We start from the raw sequence: 21,384 nt of genomic DNA, 5'->3' as shown, positions 1-21,384 counted from the left end.
GCTCTTTCACTAACACAACCAGGAGGCATGGCCTCCCACACCTCTGGGCACAAGGGGGCTGTCACAGGCCATTTCTGGCTGCGGCTATAGTCACTGGAACGCTGTAGCTGCCCAATGCAGTCAGCTCTGCTCACGCACGTGGCAAGGCCCCTACTGTACAAGGGGGCAGGAAGGAGATGGCACAGGCAGGACCTGCTAACCATGCATGTCTTGTTCTTTCTGTGACTGGTAAACACAGCCCTGCTTCCTAGCAAGACTTAAATTTGTGCCCAAGAAGGGGGAAAAAAAAAATCACATCTAGTTTTATAGGCATTTAATAGTTTACCAATTGGTACAATAAGATTTTTTAATATGCAGAAAACATGAATAAATTTTGTTTTACACAGTCTGAGCAACAAATCTTACTGTAAAACACAAGAGTAATATTATATACATTCCTTTACTGATTTAAGTTGTGTCAATATCTTCAGTTAACTCTCACAATCTGGGGAACTGCTTTCTCCAATTACCACCTCTGCAATGTTCATTATGAAATCAATGCTTGCTTTCATGTCAGTGTCAGGATCAACTTCTAACTTGAAGATTTTTTATTTCTAACTTCTTCAGAGTGCGGTTTTGGGATGCCTGAAGGGTAGGCAGGACGAGAAAGCAGCTACTTACATGATAGAGTGGAAAGATAGAAAGGCCAGTTTAGTCCAGTTGTGAGTTGTAGCCCTCCCCCCAACCAGCTGGGAAAGAAATCAAAACCTTTGCCATTTTGTACATGTCGCTTCTCTACCAGAGAGTCGTCTTTGCATCATCTAGAGTAACACATTGGACTTATATACAGCTGGACAGAAAGAGTAACCATTGTAAGTGCCTTTTCCTATAACAATTTAAACTCAGTTGCTTAAGGATTATCAAACCACCACTGTCAACAAACAAAATATCCTTTATTTTTAAGGTATTTTTCTGTTAACTTAGAGAACTACTCAATGAGTGGTATTACCTGGAAGTTCACACGGAAACAGAAAGAGGCAAACGGAAGAGCAGGGCACCGACAGGAAACAGCTTGGTGACTCCAGAGCCAAAGCTTCCGAAAGCTACGGTGAGTGCCGCAAGGCCTGGGGCAAGTGGTAACGCTAGAGAGCTGAGCAGTGCTCTGGGCACGCCATTGGTCACACCACGCATAGACGGAACAGGACAGGCTTGGGCTCCCACAGTACCAGATGCCAGGTCAAGGAGCAAGCAATGGGTCCACCACAGCCTCCGCGGCCTGCACTCTGGGCACGCCCTATAAGGCTGGCACTGGAATGTCTGTTTTCACACACACATACACAGTCAGGAATTATCTGAGAACGCAATTCTACCAGCTTTTTATTTCTTAGGTAAGTGGCCAATTTGATTGAAAAAGCGACAGAGCAGCAGTGAACCTCTAAACGGATTAATAAAGTCCTCTACTTACAATCCAGACCAGTCACATCATTGTCCTTATCCCAGGCAAGGCACAGGGCCAGACAGCAGACAGAGCACAGAGCACACAGAGTAAGGAAGGGCATCGACAGGGCAGTGTCAGACAACAGTGCAGGAAACCTTTGCCAATCTGATTGCAGATCGTGGATGGACCGCTCTCTCTCCCCCACCCCCTTTCATTATTCCAACAGGGTCATTACGTGTGGATCCGGCCGTGGACCATCCCTGAGATTCAACGTTCGCTGCTTCTGGAATGGAGGATGTCTGGTAAGAACCATGCGGCAGGCTGTGGTGCTCTCCCGGGGAAGGAGAACGTGGTTTCCAGAGTGACTGGTTCTCCTCCTCCGTCAGTCAGAGTCACTGCGTGCTGCAGGGAAAGCGAGCCAGCAACAGCAGCTTTGTGTCCTACACCAGTATCCTCTTTCCTTTATGGTTCTGAGTGATTTCTAGATGTTGTGGCTTACCCTTAAACAATTCATGTTGCTACATGCTAAAAACGAATTAAAATACAAGACATTCATTAATGTAAAACCAAATGTTAAGATGCACCATTTTCTATGTATTTATATTTCTCCAGAAAGGACAGGAAATAGCAGCAAACGAGAACAAAGATATTTTCCATAGTTTTTGTAGAAAAATCCAGTCAGAACAGCAAAGGGAGGGAGGAAAGACTTCTCAACATAAGCAGGGTTGTGAGGCCATAGTGTCCAGAAAGTTAAACTACCGTACTTAAGGAATTAAGATGTAATTTTTGTCCTCAAAAATAGCCATTAGTTCTCAAAACACTTTCCTTTCCAGAGACATCTCTCAGGAATTAAGAACAAACAAAAAAGAGACAAGCTAGACAGAAAGCTGCTTCTAATTAACGTATGGCCTGTTCTCTGTGTGCATATCTACAGGGTGCCAACCCTCATCCTTGGTCTTTTAAGGAACCACATTTCCATTCAATAACTAAAAGGGACATTTTAAAACCCACTATTACACAAATGAATAGAATAAAATGTAATTCAGAATATATCTTTGTTAAACTGTCATTATTTCATTGTTCTGTTAACTTCTCAAATGACTTTCTTTAAAAAAAAAAAACTTGCTGGTTATTAGCTAAGCAGTGGGATTCTTTATTAATATTTGACAATGGAATAGTGCTCCAAAAGTTTTGGATAAAAATTCTTTTAAACCTACTTGTATTAACTTTGGATTAAAATATACAGTGTATCAGGGATGTGTAAAATGCTGAATGGCCACATCAGAGGGGAAGTAACGGAAGTGACTCTCCTCTAGCTGGGAGAATCCCCACAGAGCCAGACCTAGTTTTCAGAAGCATTAAGGTCAAAAGGGGTTTGTCCTAAAGCATGGTGTTCCACAGCAAGACTTACTCTACTTTTACATTTCAGCACTTCTTCAAAAACCCATGACCTAAGGACATGGAAGTTTGAATGTGTGTGATACACATATATAGACTTATCCTCTTACAGATATGCCTATATACTTAATAAACATTTACATATAAACAAAAGGTGAAAACACAGTACATTTTTATGCACGTTCCATCAAAACCCTGTCATATTTCTAACTTTTAAGTGAAACATAGTTCAAGTTGATAGCAGATTCATGTTGAAAAGCAAACGGCTGTCTCTCTCCCACCTCTAAAAGGGACAAACACAACCTTTTCCATATTTCTGTCATCATGTAATGCACATTGCACATCCCTAAAAACATCAAAAACAAATAGTGATTTGTACCATGACACTCAATGGGAAGATTAAATTCTACTTGGAAATCACATCACTATACAGTCTAATAGTATGGAGATTACAACTAGAAGTATGTCTAGTATGGAAAATAGTTCAGGAGTATGACAGTGTTTTAAAACCTGTTTACAAAGCATTAAGACCAAAATGAAATAAATGATTTGCCATTAGCTGCTGAGATTTTTCTCGATTTACAATCATTTTCTTATATAAATATACCACAAGCCTTTGCTTGATAGGCTGCCAAAACAAATGTATCCTATTGATTTGGCAAATGTGTCATGACAAAAATTCCAATATGTAATCCTCATTAATTACATAGATGGTTCAAAAGATTTTGAATTGTAGCCTTATTATCTAACATCCTTAAAGATTTATTAAGCACACTTAAGTGATGTTACATAGATACACATTTCAGAAAAAGCCTTAATAACCACCACTTTTCCCCAAATGAGGCCATCAAGTCAGGCACCAACAGATAGCAGAAAGAAAAACAAGAATTAATAATCCAACATAAAATGACACTGTCAACTATTCAGTTATAGTGCCCTAGTTCAATTTATTCAACTTCTGCCTCCTTAGGCCTGGTGTGACCAATGCCAGCCCAGGTTTTTAAACCCTATGGTACTTCTAGACGACATATGTAAATTTACAGTATACAATTTGGATTCACCATGCATGAATACTTTGTGTGTAACATTTAATAAGCTCAATCTACATCCAGAATAATTTACATGAAAGGACAATATTTATTTAAACAGAGCTCAATGGGGTAACCATGGTATCATCAGAGTGCATCCAGAGGACAAGGGAGGGGGCCATGAGACTCAATCAACGGCACTCCCAGACCTTTACTGTTTGATCTACACTGCCAGTAACCACATAGGGTGCCGTCTTGTGGAAATCTGAAAGAAAAAGAAAAGGCTTATTTTAAGACCAGATTGAGCCAGACACAGTTTTTAATGAGCTGCAAGATAAGCAAGTTCAAGTGTCAAGAATACCCATGCTTTCTATACCCATACCTCTAAAAGGTATCAGGTTTTTTTTTTTTGTTTGTTTAAAATATGGAATGCGTCACGAATTTGCATGTCATCCTTGTGCAGGGGCCATGCTAATCTTCTCTGTATTGTTCCAATTTTAGTATATGTGCTGCCAAAGTGAGCACTAGAAGGTATCAAGTTTATCAACTAGGTCTAAATGATGAAATCCTTTATCAACACCTTGATACAAATGCCTCTCCCTGAAGTCTCACTCCTGACGGGGCTCTAACAATAGTCTTGTTATATTCATTAACTGAACATTATGTTCCAGACTTAGTACTAAGGCCTTTTATTTATGCCTACTGCTGGGAGATGGTTAAGACTGTACCTATATCCTTAGGTTCCTCATAACCCTAGTGTGTAGTATAACTTACTGTGCTCACTTAGCTTAAATAGATTAAGGTCCTGAGGATGCTTACTGAACAGAAACACAATTCCCTGAGTTCCTAAATACATGATGGTATATTCCTGTCAGAGGGAAAGGTTGAGTAATGTTTCTTTAAAAAACTTGCAAAATAGTAGGGGAGAAAAATTATCCATCGGAATCTTCATAGTTCTAGTTTCCAAAACCAACATTGTGCAATGGAGAAAGTATTTTTATTAAGACCTACAACAGAAAGTGAGTCAAGGAAAGGAAAATTTAAGTAGGAATTCTCAAGGTTTTAAGTTGCCTTCTCTATCCTGTCCTGAAAATAGTCATTTCTTACCTGGAAAAGTCCATATGATTAGGTAAAACTCTGTTCTATCTGGCATACCGCTATCTAATTGTTCAGAAACCTCATAATGTTTACATACCCAAGGAGGTAACAAAGTGTTCGTGCGCATTGAGGGTCTTCATGCATCGCTTGTTCTTGTAATCCCATACACGTAGGGTCTTATCATCAGCACAACTCAAAATAAACTTCCCCCCAGAATGGAACAGAACTCCACGTACCCAGTTATCATGGCCCACCTTAAAAAACAAAAAGGTATTTGATTTAGGCAAAGCACAGACTGTTTAAACAGCATTAATGAAATGCTACGTTACTCTACCTTAACATTATAGCGGTATTCTTGGGAAATGCAAAGAGTGGATATTAAGAGTTCTCACAACAAAAATAATGATGTGGGGCTGGCACTCTGGTGGCACAGTGGGTTAGGCTGCCACTTTTTTTCTTTTTTTAAAGATGTACTTATTTTACTCAAAAGGCAGAGTTACAGAGGGGGAGAGACAGAGACTGAGGGAGATCTATTTGCTGGTTCACTCCTGAAATTCAGGCTGCATCAGCCTGAGCCAGGCCAAAGCCAGTGAAGCTAGGCACTTCACCTGGGTTTCTGACATGGTGGCAATAACCCAAGGACTTGGGCTATCCTCTGCTGTTTCCCAGGCTCGTTAGCAGGAAGCTGGATAGGAAGTGGGACACCTAGGACCTAAACCAGTATTCATATGGGATGCCGGCACTGCAGGTAGTGAATTAACCTGCTGTGCTACAATGGCCCTGTGGCCACCACTTTTCAATGCTGGCAGCCCACAATGGAGTACCAGTTTGATTCCTGTTGTTCCACTTTTTTTTTTTTTTTTTTTGATTTATTTATTTGAAAGTCAGAGTTACACAGAGGGAGGAGAGACAGAGAGGCCTTCTAGCCAATGGTTCAGTCCCCAATTGGCCATAAAGGCCGGAGCTGCCACAATCCGAAGCCAGGAGCAAGGAGCTTCTTCTGGGTCTTCCGTGCAGATGCAGGGGCCCAAGGACTTGGGCAATCGATTTTCTACTGCTTTCCCAGGCCATAGCAGAGAGCTGGATCAGAAGTGGAGCAGCCAGGATTCAAACTGGCACCCATATGGGATGCTGGTGCTTCAGGCTAGGGCGTTAACCCACTGTGCCACAGTGCTGGCCCTGACTTCTAATCCAGCTCCCTGCTGTTGTGCCTGGGAAGGCAGTGTAGGGTGGTCCAGTTCTTGGGGCTCTGCCACCCATATGGGAAACCCCAGTGGAGTCCTATGCTTCTGGATTTGGCTTCGCTTAGGCCATGGCCATCTGGGGAGTAAATCAGAGGGCAGATTTCTCGCTCTTTTTCCCCTGTTACTCTGCCCCCCCCCCCTTTTTTTTTTTTTGACAGGCAGAGTGGAGTGTGAGAGAGACAGAGAGAAGGGTCTTCCTTTGCCGTTGGTTCACCCTCCAATGGCCGCTGTGGCCGGCGCACTGTGCTGATCTGATGGCAGGAGCCAGGTACTTATCCTGGTCTCCCATGGGGTGCAGGGCCCAAGCACTTGGGCCATCTTCCACTGCACTCCCTGGCCACAGCAGAGAGCTGGCCTGGAAGAGGGGCAACCGGGACAGAATCCAGCGCCCCGATTGGGACTAGAACCTGGTGTGCCGGTGCCGGCCGTTACTCTGCCTTTCAAATACAGAATAAACAGATCTTAAACTGAGAGGAGGCCAGCAAGGCAGCATAGTAGGTTAAGCATCTGCCTGCAGTGCTGGCATCCCATATGGGTGCTGGTTCAAGTCCCGGTTGCTCCACTTCTTATCTAGCTGCCTGCTAAAGGCCTGGGAAAGCAGTGGAGAATGGCCCAAGTGCTCAGGCCCCTGCACCCACATGGGAGATCTGAAAAAAGCTCCTGGCTCCCAGCTTTGGATTGGCCCAGCTCTAGTGCAGCTATTTGGGGAGTGACCCAGATGATAGAAAACCTCTCTCTCTAACTCTCTCAAGTAAATTTTGGGAAAAAAATAAATAAAAAGATGTAATATATTTGTTAATTAGCTGGATTTAACCATTCTACAATATGTAATATACTTCAAAACACACTGTACACAATACATAAAATTGTACCTGTCAATTTATGAGAAACCGGTGATTCAATACATCTTTGAAACAGTACCATTTTCTCTGTACTAATCTATATACATTTTTAAAAATTTAATTTCTATTTTGGAGAAGAGGAGGGAGGAAGGAAGATGGAGGAAAGAGAAGAGTAGGAGGGAGAAGCCAGGGCCCCACAACTCTGTCTGGGTCTCCCACATGGGTGGCAGGGACCCAAGCACTTGAGTCATCTATAGCCTCCTAGAACACATAAGCAGGAAGCTGGAGTACGTGAAAGTGGAGTAAGTAACTGGAACTGAACTGTCCTACGCGGCAGCCTAACCTGGTATGCCACTACCCCTGCCCCAATTTTTAAAAATTCCTTTAGTGTTGTGTAGACCTAGCTTACAATTTAAAAAAAATACCTTTAAAAAGTAACCAAACAGAACTAACAAAACTATATACACCAAAATGTTAAGATTTCTTCTCAGAGTGTAGGAAATACCTCCAGATTGACACTGGCATCCCAAATCAGAGTGCCAGTTGGAGTCCCAGCTGTTCTGTTTCTCTGTACTAATTAATTCCCTGCTAATGTGCCTGGGAAAGCAGCAGAGAATGGCCCAAGTGCTTGGGCCCCTGTACCCATGTGGGAGATCAGGATGGAGTTCCCCGCTACTGGCTTCAGTCTGGCCCAGACTCAGCTGTTGTAGGCATTTATTTAGGGAAGTGAACCAGCAGATGGAAGAACTTTCTCTACCTCTCCCTTTATCTATCACTCTGCTTTTTAAATCAAACTATCCACCTATCTATCTTAGGGAGGAAGAAAAAGAATGTCACTTAGGACACTGACATTCCATGCTTGAGCTTGGTTCAAGTATCACCATTTCTGAGTTTAGCTTCCTGCTAATGTTTCATCCTGGGAGGGAGGCAGCAGGTGATGGCTTAAATACTTGGGTCCCTATTACCCACACAGGACACCCAAACTAAGTTCCAGGCTTCTGCCTTTAGCCTAACCTACACCTGGCTATTGTAGGCAGTTGGGGGATGAACCAGTGGATGGAAGACCTCTGCCTCTCTCTCTCCCCTTAAAATAAATTAAAAAAAATAAAATATATTTTACAAGTTCTTCACAAATCAACATGTACTTATAAAACATTTTTATTATAAAAAACCATATTCATCTACAGATTCTATGTAAGAAAAATATTTAGAACTGTACAGTCCAACACAGCAGCCATTGTCCAGTCACATGTGCCTATTTAAACATTTAAAACAGAACACAGTTAATTCAGTTCTTCAGTCTCAGTAGTCACTCAAGAGCTTAAAAGCTACAAATGGCTAAGTATCTATCACACAGGGTAGTGCAGATACAAAACATTACTGAAGAAAGTTACATTGACAGCTCTGGTCTAGAAAAGCACACGTGGAAGATACCATTAGATATGGTAGTGATCTGAGGGTGATTTTTATGTTCTTTTAGCCTTCTTGTACATTTTTAAATTCTTCTACAATGGAAATGATGGTATTGCTTTTGTGAAAAGTTTTAGTTAAAAAAAGGAAAGATGAGGCAATATATCTTTTGGTTTTGATCTTATTAAAATACTTTGTCTACTACAGTGACATACAAAAGTCCCCAATCATTAAAAGCTCTCAACAGGAGGTCAAGCTCTATTTCTTATGGCCACACCAAAATAGTAGAAAAGTAGTACCCCAGGTTTTTTAACCCTTTGGTTGAAAAATAAGTGCCATAAACCTCTAGGGAAATTCATGATGACCCATGCTGTTACAGAAGGAGAAAATATGCTTTCTGATTTTAAATGGGGATCTTTTCTAAGAGCAACATAATATAAGTGAACTCAGCTTGGAATCCTACTGAAAAAGAGTTTACTTTCCTAGTCCTTGATTATGCTTCCCTATGTATCTGTCACATCCCATTTCAGAGACAATCACCTGAAGGTATGGTTAGCATCTAAGGAATCTCTAAACAAATACGGTCACCATATTAAAAAGTTCCTACAGGAATAATATCCACAGAACTCGCGGAACTCCTTTCGGCAAACATGACTGTCCACAATCCCTTACTAGCATTTGAATATCCTCATATGCAAATCTAGATGCTCCTAAAATGGAATAAGCATTTCCAAATCATAAAGCTAGAACCATTAAGTTCAGAACAATAAAATAAATCAAGTAAGTTAAGCCATGTGAACTCTAGAGGTACTGGTTAACAGGATTCATATGAATACAGTGAAATGCAGAAGCAAACCTCTTCATTCTCTTCCATTGGAGGTATCATAAATAATTTTGAAAGATGTAGCGAGTTAAGATCTCACACTCCCCACCCTTTGCCCGGGACTGACTACTTTGTAGATATTTTATATAACATGACACTTTAGAAATAACTTTCACATTACTGTTAATAATGATTTAGTAGAGTTAAAGGAAAAGCATATTTAAAACAAAGCTTTTGTAAAGCCTAGAATAAAAGAAGCAATGAAGTCATGCAAACTTACAAGGGTCATAAGGCACATGCCAGTACTGATGTCCCACATCTTAATAGTCTTGTCTCTGGATCCAGATAGCAAGAATGGCCCAGGCTTGCCACTTTTTTTAGTCTACAGAAAACATAAAAACTCAGTTTTCTTTACATAAAAATATATGGAGTGTTACAGGCTCTAGAATTTGTGAATACAAACTTAGAAGATCATCATTTACAAATAAAGAATTTTGCATAAAAAATTGTTTCTCATGCCAGAAATTAGGTGATGAGTATAAACAGTTTCTATATAGATCTAAAAATACAATTTTGTAAATACATGATTTGCTTTTGTATTTTGATATATACAGTCTTTTGACATTGTACCTAGGGTATAAGACCCAGGTAATAAAGAAAATCTCCACTTAGGTTAAGATTCAGTTTCCCTAATACCAACAGATAAATTTACTGCTGAAAAAATTTCTGTAATCAAAAATTCTAGAACTATTCAATCAAATTTTTATATACACAGCAAATGTGTATAAAATCCTCCAAAAAATTTTTACATCAAGTTCAGCTAGAATCAAGCATGTGACCTGTGGTAAATAATGACTACCAGAAAATGAAAATGTAATGGGGCAGCCAAAAATAAAGATAGCAAATATAAGTCTCATTTTGAAAAAGAATGGGGACACATGAAGTGGAATTTGCTTCTTCATTTATAACAATCTAAAAATCTACAATAGAAACAGCTCTGGCCAGCGCTGCGGCTCACCGGGTTCTAGTCCCGGTCGGGGCGCCGGACTCTGTCCTGGTTGCCCCTCTTCCAGGCCAGCTCTCTGCTGTGGCCCGGGAGTGCAGTGGAGGATGGCCCAAGTGCTTGGGCCCTGCACCCCATGGGAGACCAGGAGAAGCACCTGGCTCCTGCCTTCGGATCAGCACGATGCGCTGGCCGTGGTGGCCATTGGAGGGTGAACCAATGGCAAAAGGAAGACCTTTCTCTCTGTCTCTCTCTCTCACACTGTCCACTCTGCCTGTCCAAAAAAACAAAAAAAACAAAACAAACAAAAAAAAAAAAACCAAAAAAAAAACACAGCTCTTTGGAAAGAAACATGGTACATTTGGATCTATAACTTCACGGAAATAGCATTTTCATAAAAAAAAGTACAAAACAGACTCGGCTAGTACTTGTAATAATGCAGAGTATCAAAGGCCTCTATAGGAAATATCCTTCATTTAAAACAAATATTTAAATACTGTGGTGCATTTCACTGTAAATTTACACATGAAATACTTAAATGAAGGTTATTTTCCTCCCACAATCTGAATGTGTCCTGATGCACTCCCACAGCAGTGGCGTTGCTGGAACACTTAACGACCTCTCCTACTCTTCAGGAGAATCTCCATCCCCACCACACATCAAGTCAAAGGTCAGCTGACAGCAATGTTAATCACTGGGTAAAAAAACAGATGCAAGTGCACCTCTGAAAGAGTTTTAAGACTCAGAATTCTGAGATGCAGATTTTTTAAAGGAATTAATAATCCTTAAGTTGACAACTGACAAAGTTAAATGACTTTAAGTTATCAGCAATAAATCATGAAATGACACTCAAATTACACAATACCTCAGATCCTGTTGCTTCAGAGATGGAAGAGTATGAGCTTTCCGGAGCCCAGGAAATGCATTCTACCACATGCTCATGTTCTCGGAGCTCGGCCTTGCATTCCTTTGTTGCTACGACCCATACACGCACAGTCTGGTCATTGGAACAGCTGGCTATCAGAGTGCCATCCTGATTTGGCCGCACCATACGTACCCATTCTCTGTGCCCTGTGAATGTCTTCACACAGTAGCTGTCAATATAAGTAATTACATTGTGAGTGACAATCATTAGGACACTTCCCAGAAATTACTTTTAAAAATTAGCTATGCACTGGGATAAAGGGAATGTCACCAAGTTAGAGAAGTCAAAGAAAATCAACTGAGCAAATGTACAATCCTAGTTAATAAACGATGAGGGTATGTCAGAAAGTCATGTATCAGTTCATATAAACTGACAGAAATGTATCATTAAGGAGCTAACCAAATCAACAAAATCTATAAGATAAAACAGAAATAAAATTTTTCAGGATGGGCACTTGGCCAGCAATTAATAAGCTGTTCTTTGATATACCTGCATCCATTGTTGGAACCCTCCACTCCCAATTCCAGCATCCTGCTAATGCACACGTTGGGAAGTAGCAGGTGGTGATTTAAATACCTGGAGTCCCTGTCACCCACTTGGGAGAGCAGGATTGAGTTCCAGGTATTTGGGGAATGAACCAGTGGATGTAAAATCTCTCTTCTCACCCTCACCCTGTCCCTGCCCACCGTGTGTGTGTGTGTGTGTGTGTGTGTGTGTGTCTTTCAAATACATAAAATATTTTAAAAAGGAAACAGAATCTTTCAAAACTATACATGTACAATAAACCTAACAAAAATATTTCTAGCCATGCTAGAAAAAAGGTTATGCTCTACTAATCTGGACAAAAGCAAAAGATTAAGATTTTACTAACAACAATCAGGTATAATTCTAAGCACAATCAAATGTTACTTACATTTTAATCTGAACCCATAGAGATCACCTAAAAGACAACTACAGAGAAAATAAAGTCCTTATGATAAAAATAGCTCTCCAAGGACAGAGTCTCTCTTATAAAGTCTCTGTGTTCCTTTTCAGAAAACATTTAAAGAAAACACTTCCAGCTAGTTTTTGTTTGTTTGTTTTGACAGGTAGAGTTATAGGCAGAGAGAGAGAGACAGAAAGGTCTTCCTTCCGTTGGTTCACTCCACAAATGGCCACTACGGGCAGAGCTGCTCCAATCCGAAGCCAGGAGCCAGGTGCTTCTTCCTGGTCTCCCATGTGGGTGTAGGGCCCAAGCACTTAGGCCATCATCCACTGCCCTCCCGGGCCACAGCAGAGAGCTGGACTGGAAGAGGAGTAACCAGGACTAGAACCCGGTACCCATATGGGATGCCAGTGCCGCAGGCGGATGATTAACCAAGTGAGCCACAGTGATGGCCTTCCAGCTAGTTTTAAAACATACAACTATCATGCTGTTCGTTAGTTAAAGTCACAACTGCAGGAACAGTCAGAACACAATTTTGTTTCTTTTTTTTTAAGATTTTTTTTTTAAATGTATTTGAAAGGGCAGAGTTACAGACACAGGGAGAGAGAGAAATCTTCCATCTGCTGGTTTACTCCTCAAATGGCAACCAACAGCTGAACTGTGCCAGGCCGAAGCCACAAGCTTGGAGCTTCTTCTGGGTCTCCCATGTGGGTGGCAGTGGCCCAAGGACTTGGGCCATCTCTGCTGCTTTCACAGGCACTTTAGCAGGGAGCTGGATTGGCAGTGGAGCTGCCAGGATTCAAACTGATGTCCATATGGGATGCTGGCACTGCAGGCAGTAGTTTAACCTGCTGTGTCACAGCACCAGCCCCATGGCCAACCACTTTCAATGCTGGCAGCCCACACTGGAGTGCCAGTTTGATAACTGCCTACTCCAATGGACCGGAAGTGGAGCAGTTGGGTCTCAAACTGGTGACCACATGGGATGCCTGCATCACATGCAGTGGCTCAACCCTCCGGCCCCCTTTGTTTCTTAAATATCTCTTTAGCTGATGCTTTTCCTACTAAACCTACTTACCCAGTTTGTACTTCCCACATTTTTATAGTTTTATCTCTTGAAGCAGACACTATATGATCTCCATTGGGCATGATGGCTACTGAAGAGACATTGTGGTCGTGGCCTAAAATGCGCAACAAAGAAATGGATAACATCATACAACACCAAGAGCAATTAAACCTCAGCTCACCATGGAATTTTACCATGGGGTTTCAAATATGATAGCAAGTTCTCAATACACTAGGTAAGATAGCTGGACTTAGGCAAAAAAAAAAAAGTTAAGGAATTAGTAATGTTACAAAACAATCCACAAAACACATAACTCTATTTATGATTGAATTTCAACATGCACAACTGATTTAAAATCACAAAGCATCAGTTTGCATATATTCATGCAAATGAGCCTGAATACTTCTATATGAACACTAAGAAAACACAATATCTCCTATGGTTGATATTTTAAATAAATACAAGACTTACAAAGCTAAGCAGAATGGCTAAGAAAAACAAGATTTGCTTCTCTACTTAAAATAGGTGAAAAATATCTTTCTGTTGTTGATTTTCACAGGGGTAAAAGTAGCACTGTCCCATATACATTATTCACTATTGATTATCAGCCATCTTTTGAGGAAAAGTCCCAGAGAATCCTCATAAATATATTATTTCAAGGAATATACAATGGTTGGGAAAAACCTCTTTCTTAAGTTGGAACAAAAAGACACAGGCAATTTATTGAAACATAAATAATAAATTTTACAAATGGATTTGCCAGAATTCCTTTAATTGGTAAACTTCCCTAATGCATTTGATTTGGAGGAGAAAATACATCTTTCATATCACATCCTCTATGTAATCACATAGCTAATTCATGCATTAACATCACCAGATAATCTATTTTTAAAACAGTTCATTACTAACACAAAATCCCAACATTCACATTTCATCATGTTGAATGAAACAGTAAGAATTCTGATTTAGTGAGCAATTCCTAAGTACCACATCCTATAGCAAGATGATTTAAGTACATAATGTTTTATCCTCATGACCATCCTATTGCTTGGTAAAATTATCACCTTTATTTTCAAGATGAAAAAGGTTAAAACTTCTTAATGCCATATGTAAACAAGTAGGAATTTGAACCCAGATATCTGATTCTAAAGCTCATGTTCTTTCCACAAAACCAGACTTCCTCAGAAAAGTTTTCCCAGTACGACTGGAAAGACGCTGAGAACAAGTGTACTGTATAACGTGGCACATGTAAAAGGCAAGGGAATCGGTGCCACCTTTCGGTAAACCTTGGCTCTCTCAACTACAGTTTACCAAGGGGTGAGGTGGGGGGAGACAAAAAAACCTTTATAACTTTATTTTCTTTTTCTCAAAGGCAGGTAAGTGGCCTGGCAACTTTTCTTTTTCAAAAATATGCATAAGAACAAATGATTTTATGTAAACCGCTAAGATATTAAAGCCTAACAGAAACAACTCTTAACTGTTATGGCCTATCCTCTAATACAGAGAATAAGAGTCTAAAGCAGGGAACCTGTATACTGTTAGAAAACAACATTCTCCTCTATGAAGTACTACCTCTTTAAAAGTTCTATCTTCTACCCCTTACCGTGCATGGTTCTGATGCATTCAAAGCCCTGAAAATCCCATAGTTTAATGGTCATATCTGCAGAACAGGAAGCCAGGAGCTTGCCACTATGGTCAAAAGAAATGTCCTGTACAGAGTCTGTATGCCCCTTAAGAGTTCGTTCAAAATCTCCAGTCTCATAATCCCACACCTGTCAAGTGAACAGAAAATTGGTTACCATCAACCTTGTTCCTTTCTCATTTCACATTTGAACTCAGCAGGCCAGTCTAGCTAGCACCTTGACTAATTAACTGAAAAAGTAACAAAAAAATAACTGCCTTAGAAGTCTCATCTTCAAGTATAAACTGGCTTTTTCTCTACAGAGATGCTGCAGTTCTAGCAGATCTCTAGTACCACATTTACTAAGTATCTACCATATACCCAATAATGCTGGTGATTAGGTATGTAAAGCTACAAGGCGAAGTCCTGCTCTAGTCAGGTAGCAGGCAACAGATAATTAAGTGACCACCACCAACAAACAATGTTTCAAGTGGCTATCACTTGAAAGTGGCTATCAAGTGGCATTTATATGTAGAATATTAGGGGAAAACAGAGGAGTGCTCATTCTACTAGAATAGCAGATGCCAAGGATACACATTCAAGAACAACAAAAGCCTAAGTCATTCTGATTAAAAAAAAAAATGAATAGTCACTAGTCACATTCTTCTAAAGGAATAAAAAAAGTGAGTTATCAATAATAGAAAAAGATCTGGCTCAAAAACATATTAAGCTTTCATTCTGGTATCCAAATGATAGTCCAAAAATCATTCTTTAACCAACACCAACTCTATACTCTTATATTAAACAACATTAAACTGACTCTAGTACAAATTTATCTGTGTAGGAAGGGGTGTATATAAACCAATTTAGGAAACTTAAAAAAAAAAAACTGCATTATGCAGGGGCTGGCGCCATGGCTCACTTGGTTAATTCTCCACCTGTGGTGCCAGCATCCCATATGGGTGCCAGGTTCTAGTCCCGGTTGCTCCTCTTCCAGTCCAGCTCTCTGCTATGGCCCGGGAGAGCAGCAGAGGATGGCCCAAGTGTTTGGGCCCTTGCACCTGCATGGGAGACCAGGAGGAAGCACCTGGCTCCTGGCTTTGGATCTGCGCAGCGCCGGCCGCAGCAGCCATTTGGAGAGTGAACCAACAGAAGGAAGACCTTTCTCTCTGTCTCTCTCTCACTGTCTATAACTCTACCTGTCAAATAAATTTTTAAAAAATTAAAAAAAAAAAAAAAAAAAACCAACTGCATTCTGCAAACATCTAAATAATCAGGGGACTGGCTGAGTAGAAAAATTTTGTGACAGACTTATTTTTTAAAGAAGATTTATTTGAAAGGCAGACTGGCAGATGGAAGAGAAGAGAGAGGGAGAGTTAGAGGGAGAGGGAGGGGCAGGCAGACAGAAATCTCCCATCTACAGGTTTACTCGCCAATGGCTGAAATGGTTGGGGCTGGGCCAGGCCAAAGACAGGAGCCTGGAACTCCATCCAGGTCTCCCACGGTGGGGGCAGGGGCCCAAGTACTTGGGCCATCATTTGCTACTCAGGCATATTAACAAGAAGCTGGGGGGTGCTGGATTCTGTCCCGGTTTCCCCTCTTCCAGGCCAGCTCTCTGCTGTGGAGGATGGCCCAAGTGCTTGGGCCCTGCACCCCATGGGAGACCAGGAGAAGCACCTGGCTCCTGCCATGGGATCAGCGTGGTGCGCCGGCCGCAGCGCGCCAGCTGCAGCGACCATTGGAGGGTGAACCAACGGCAAAGGAAGACCTTTCTCTCTCTCTCTCTCACTGCCCACTCTGTCAAAAAAAACAAAAACAAAAACAAAAACAAACAAACAAAAAAAACACCAGGAAGCTGGATCAAAAATAGAGTAGCCAAAACTCAAATCAGTACTCCAATATGGGATAAGGATGTCATAAACAGTGGCTTAAACCTGTTGTGCCTTAACACCTGCCCTGAAATGTTTCAGAGAAAACTTGCACCCTTTCCAATACAAATAGAATTTTTACCACCTAAATGTGATAAGTACATGAAGTGATTACTGTGCTTAGTTCTGTAACAAACATTTACTCAAGTTTTTTTGGAGGCTAGTGTAAGTCTTACTTCAAATTTTCAATTATTCATTGTCAGCTTATAGAAACACAATTACCTAAGGGCCAGCACCTAAGGAAGCTTCCCCTAAGCCTCTGCCTGCAAGGCTGGCATCCTATATGTGCACAGGTTTGTGTCCCAGCTACTCCTCTTCCAATCTTGCTCTCTGCTATGGCCTGGGAAAGCAGCAGCTTCTTTCCAGTGGCCCAAGCAATTGGACCACCCTCTGCTCCTTTCCTAAGCCATAAGCAGAGAGCTGGATCAGAAGAGGGGCAGCCAGGACTCAAACTGGCACCCATATGTGATACTGGCACTGCAGGCAGAGGCTTAACCTTCTATGCCACAGCACTGGTCCTAGTATCTAAGTGTTTAATTTTGAAATTAAGAGATCAGGGGCCAGCGCTGTGGCGTAGAAGGTTAAGTCTGCACCTGCAGTGCCAGCATTCCATATGGGCACCAGGTCAAGTCCTGGCTGCTCCACCTTTTTTTTTTGGACAGGCAGAGTGAGAGAGAGAGACAGAGAGAAAGGTCTTCCTTTGCCGTTGGTTCACCCTCTAATGGCTGCCGCGGCCGGCGCGCTGCGGCTAGTGCACCGCGCTGATCTGAAGGCAGGAGCCAGGTACTTATCCTGATCTCCCATGGGGTGCAGGGCCCAAGCACTTCGGCCATCCTCTACTGCACTCCCTGGCCACAGCAGAGAGCTGGCCTGGAAGAGGGGCAACCGGGACAGAATCCGGCACCCCGACCGGGACTAGAACCCGGTGTGCCGGTGCCGCAAGGCAGAGGATTAGCCTAGTGAGCCGCGGCGCCAGCCTTTTTTTTTTTTTTTTACAGGCAGAGTGGACAGTGAGAGAGACAGAGAGAAAGGTCTTCCTTTTGCCACTGGTTCACCCTCCAATGGCCACCGTGGCCGGCGTGCTGCGGCCGGCACACCGCGCTGATCAGAAGCCAGGAGCCAGGTGCTTTTCCTGGTCTCCCATGGGTTGCAGGGCCCAAGCACCTGGGCCATCCTCCACTGCACTCCCTGGCCACAGCAGAGGGCTGGCCTGGAAGAGGGGCAAGCGGGACAGAATCCGGCACCCCAACCAGGACTAGAACCCGGGGTGCTGGCGCTACAAGGCGGAGGATTAGCCTAGTGAGCAGCGGCGGCGGCTCCTGCTCCACTTTCTTTCTTTCTTTCTTTTTTTATTTTTTGACAGGCAGAGTGGACAGTGAGAGAGAGAGACAGAGAGAAAGGTCTTCCTTTGCCGTTGGTTCACCCTCCAATGGCCGGCGCACCGCGCTGATCCGATGGCAGGAGCCAGGTGCTTCTCCTGGTCTCCCATGGGGTGCAGGGCCCAAGCACCTGGGCCATCCTCCACTGCACTCCCTGGCCACAGCAGAGAGCTGGCCTGGAAGAGGGGCAACCGGGACAGAATCCGGTGCCCCGACCAGGACTAGAAACCCGGTGTGCTGGCGCCGCTAGATGGAGGATTAGCCTAGTGAGCCGCGGCGCCGGCCTCCTGCTCCACTTTCAATCCAGCTCCCTGCTAATGTGTCTGGGAAAGCAGTGGAAGATGGCTCAAGTGCTTGGGCCCCTGCACCCACGTGGGAGACCCAGAAGCAGCTCCTGGATCCTGAAGAAGGTCCAGGCTTATGATCAGCCCAGCTCCAGCCATTATGGCCATCTGGAGAGTGAACCAGAAGATCTCTCTCTCCTTCTCTCTGTATCTCTGCATTTCAAATAAATAAATAAACCTTTAAAAAAGAAAGCAAGAGTTCAGGTGAGCTCTTCATTTTATTTACTCAAAATAAATAAGGTGTGATCCTGAAGTTTATTCCAAAGTTTCTTCTAATGCACGCATTAAAAAACATTAAAATAAATATACTCAACGAATGAACCACTAAAAGGTGAGTAAGTGGGGTACTTTAGTGTTAATTTATAAATTTCAAATGAGCCATCAGAATTTTATGGATCTTTTTAAAGATTTATTTATTTGAAAGGTAGAGTTAGAGAGAGAGATCGTCTATCAGCATATTTACTCCCCAAATGGCTACAATGGCTGGGCTTGGGTCATGCAAAAGCTTTTTCCAGGTCTTCCACATGGGTGGCAGAGGTCCAAGGACTTGGACCATCTTCCTCTGCTTTAACAGGCACATTAACAGGGAGCTGGATCAGAAGTGAAGCAGTGGGGGACTTGAACCATTGTCCACATGGTATGCTGGCATGGCAGGCAATGGCTTAACATGCTGTGCCATAGCACCAGCCCCAATAATTTTATTTTATTTGGTTATTTGCCTTTTTGTCTGATTATACAAGTAATAAATGCTGAAATTTAATCCTACCAATGGTTTGGTTTTTCCATTATTTTCTATGTTCTCTTAAACTTTTAAAAAATATTTAATTTTATTGAGAGAGAGAGAGAGAGAAACAAAGCTCCTATCTGCTGGTTCACTCCACAAGTACCTGCAATCGCTAGGGCCACAGCAGGGAGCCAGGAACACCATCCAGGTCTCCCACATTACTGGAACCCAGACACTCCAGTATAGGATGTGGCTATCTTAACCACTAAGCTTAATACCTGTCTCAATTCATTTTTTTTTTGAAGATTTACTTATTTATTTGAAAGGCAGAGTTATAGAAGCAGAGAGAGACAAAGAGAGAGAGAGAAAAGTCTTCCATCCACTGGTTCACTCCCCAAATGGCTGATCCAAAGCCAGGAGCCAGGAGTTTCTTCTGGGTTTCTCACACGGGTGCAGACACCCAAGGACTTGGGCCATCTTCTACTGCTTTCCCAGGCCATAGCAGAGAGCTGGATTGGAAGCGGAGCAGCCGGGACTGGAACCAGTGCCCACATGGGATGACAGCACTGCAGGCGGCAACTTTATGCATTACGCCACAGCACCCCCAATTCACTTTCAATAAGTGTATGACTGTGTGTACACTAACAGCCCCTTCAAACTCAGGAGGTACATTCTGAGATGTCTACTGAATACCTCAAGCTGTATATAGTACTGAGCCTGTGTGTATATATGTTTTATCCTATAATACATCTAGGATAAAGTTTAATTTATAGATTAGGCACAGTAAGAGATTTAACAATAACTAATAATAAACAATTATATACTATAATAAAAGCTATCTGATTGTGTTCTCTCTCAAAACCTTATCGTAAAGCTTTTAAATTGGCACACACACACAAAACACCTTATCATACTAAACTGTATTTTGGAGTATGAATGATCATGGGGTAACTGAAACCACAGAAAGTGAAACTGGGGGCTGGTGCTGTGGTACAGCAGGTTAAAGCCCCAGTCTGCAGTGCCAGGCTGCTCCACTTCCAATCCAGCTCTCTGCTATGGCCTGGGAAAGCAGTAGAAAGAAGTAGAAGATGGCCCAAGTGCTTGGGCCCCTCCATCCACATGGAAGACCTGGAAGGAGCTCCTGGCTCCCGGCTTCAGATTGGCCTAGCTCTGGCCATTGCGGACATTTGGCAAGTGAACCAGCGGGTGGAAGACATCCCTCTCCCTCTATTTCTCTGCCTCTGTAATTCTGTCTTCCAAATAAATAAATAAATAAATCTTAAAAAGTGAAAATGCAGATAAGGAGTAGCTATATTTCATTATTCCATTTTCTCTCTGCTTCTTTGCATAAGTAGTTTTCCATGTCATAACAAACAGTAATATTAATTCCTATTGTTGGCTGAATGTTTTCATTATAGAAAAACATTACGGTGAACATCTTTAAACACTGAAAAATCTGTCCTCTTTTCACGATACTTAGACAACATGGTGAACAAGAATTAATCGGTTGAGGCCGGCGCCGCGGCTCACTAGGCTAATCCTCCGCCTAGCGGCGCCGGCACACCGGGTTCTAGTCCCGGTTGGGGCGCCGGATTCTGTCCCGGTTGCCCCTCTTCCAGGCCAGCCCTCTGCTGTGGCCAGGGAGTGCAGTGGAGGATGGCCCAGGTGCTTGGGCCCTGCACCCCATGGGAGACCAGGAAAAGCACCTGGCTCCTGGCTCCTGCCATCGGATCAGCGCGGTGTGCCGGCCGCAGCGCGCTGGCCGCGGCGGCCATTGGAGGGTGAACCAACGGCAAGGGAAGACCTTTCTCTCTCTGTCTCTCTCTCACTGTCCACTCTGCCTGTCAAAAAATAAAAATAAAAAATAAAAATAAAAAAAATAAAAAAAAAATAAAGAATTAATCGGTTGAAAAGTAAAAACTTAGCTTTTCATTAATGTTTTGCTAAACTGCTCTTATGTATGAGAAAAGCTCCTTTTCAAACTCTTACCCCTTTGGGAATTCTCTCTCTTTTTATTTAAAGATTTTATTTGTTTATTTGAGAGGTATAGTTACACACTGTGAGAGGGAGAGACAGAGGTCTTCCATCCGCTGGTTCACTCCCCAAATGGCTGTAATGGCCAGAGCGGTGCCGATTCAAAGCCAGGAGCCAGGAGCTTCTTCCTACTCTCCCATGCAGCTGCAGGGGCCCAAGCACTTGGGCCATCTTC

At 42.5% G+C, this 21,384-nt stretch overlaps 1 protein-coding gene and 1 non-coding gene across 10 annotated transcripts in view; both read right to left on the bottom strand.

Moving 5' to 3' along the window:
* Nucleotides 1–298: 298 nt before the first annotated feature.
* Nucleotides 299–21,384, bottom strand: part of PAFAH1B1 (platelet activating factor acetylhydrolase 1b regulatory subunit 1) — an 86,829-nt gene continuing 65,743 nt past the window's right edge. For all 9 annotated transcript variants that reach the window (XM_070061218.2, XM_070061214.2, XM_070061215.2 and 6 more), the window contains 6 exons: nucleotides 14,783–14,951; nucleotides 13,192–13,294; nucleotides 11,129–11,357; nucleotides 9,541–9,642; nucleotides 5,039–5,195; nucleotides 299–4,108 (listed from right to left, as the gene is read on the bottom strand). In XM_070061218.2, the coding sequence (XP_069917319.1) occupies nucleotides 4,035–4,108; nucleotides 5,039–5,195; nucleotides 9,541–9,642; nucleotides 11,129–11,357; nucleotides 13,192–13,294; nucleotides 14,783–14,951 (834 nt within the window). In that variant the 3' untranslated portion in view covers nucleotides 299–4,034. The remainder of the gene's footprint in view (nucleotides 4,109–5,038; nucleotides 5,196–9,540; nucleotides 9,643–11,128; nucleotides 11,358–13,191; nucleotides 13,295–14,782; nucleotides 14,952–21,384) is intronic.
* On the bottom strand, nucleotides 4,262–4,368 carry LOC127484585 (U6 spliceosomal RNA). The gene has a single exon (XR_007911637.1). It is a non-coding gene; the product is annotated as a U6 spliceosomal RNA (small nuclear RNA).

This window comes from Oryctolagus cuniculus, chromosome 17, assembly GCF_051225735.1.
Source record: "Oryctolagus cuniculus isolate XC-2025 breed Fujian yellow rabbit chromosome 17, ASM5122573v1, whole genome shotgun sequence".
Classification (NCBI taxonomy): domain Eukaryota; kingdom Metazoa; phylum Chordata; class Mammalia; order Lagomorpha; family Leporidae; genus Oryctolagus; species Oryctolagus cuniculus.
Note: the sequence above shows the minus strand (reverse complement) of the source record. Positions and strands in the feature narration are given on the sequence as shown.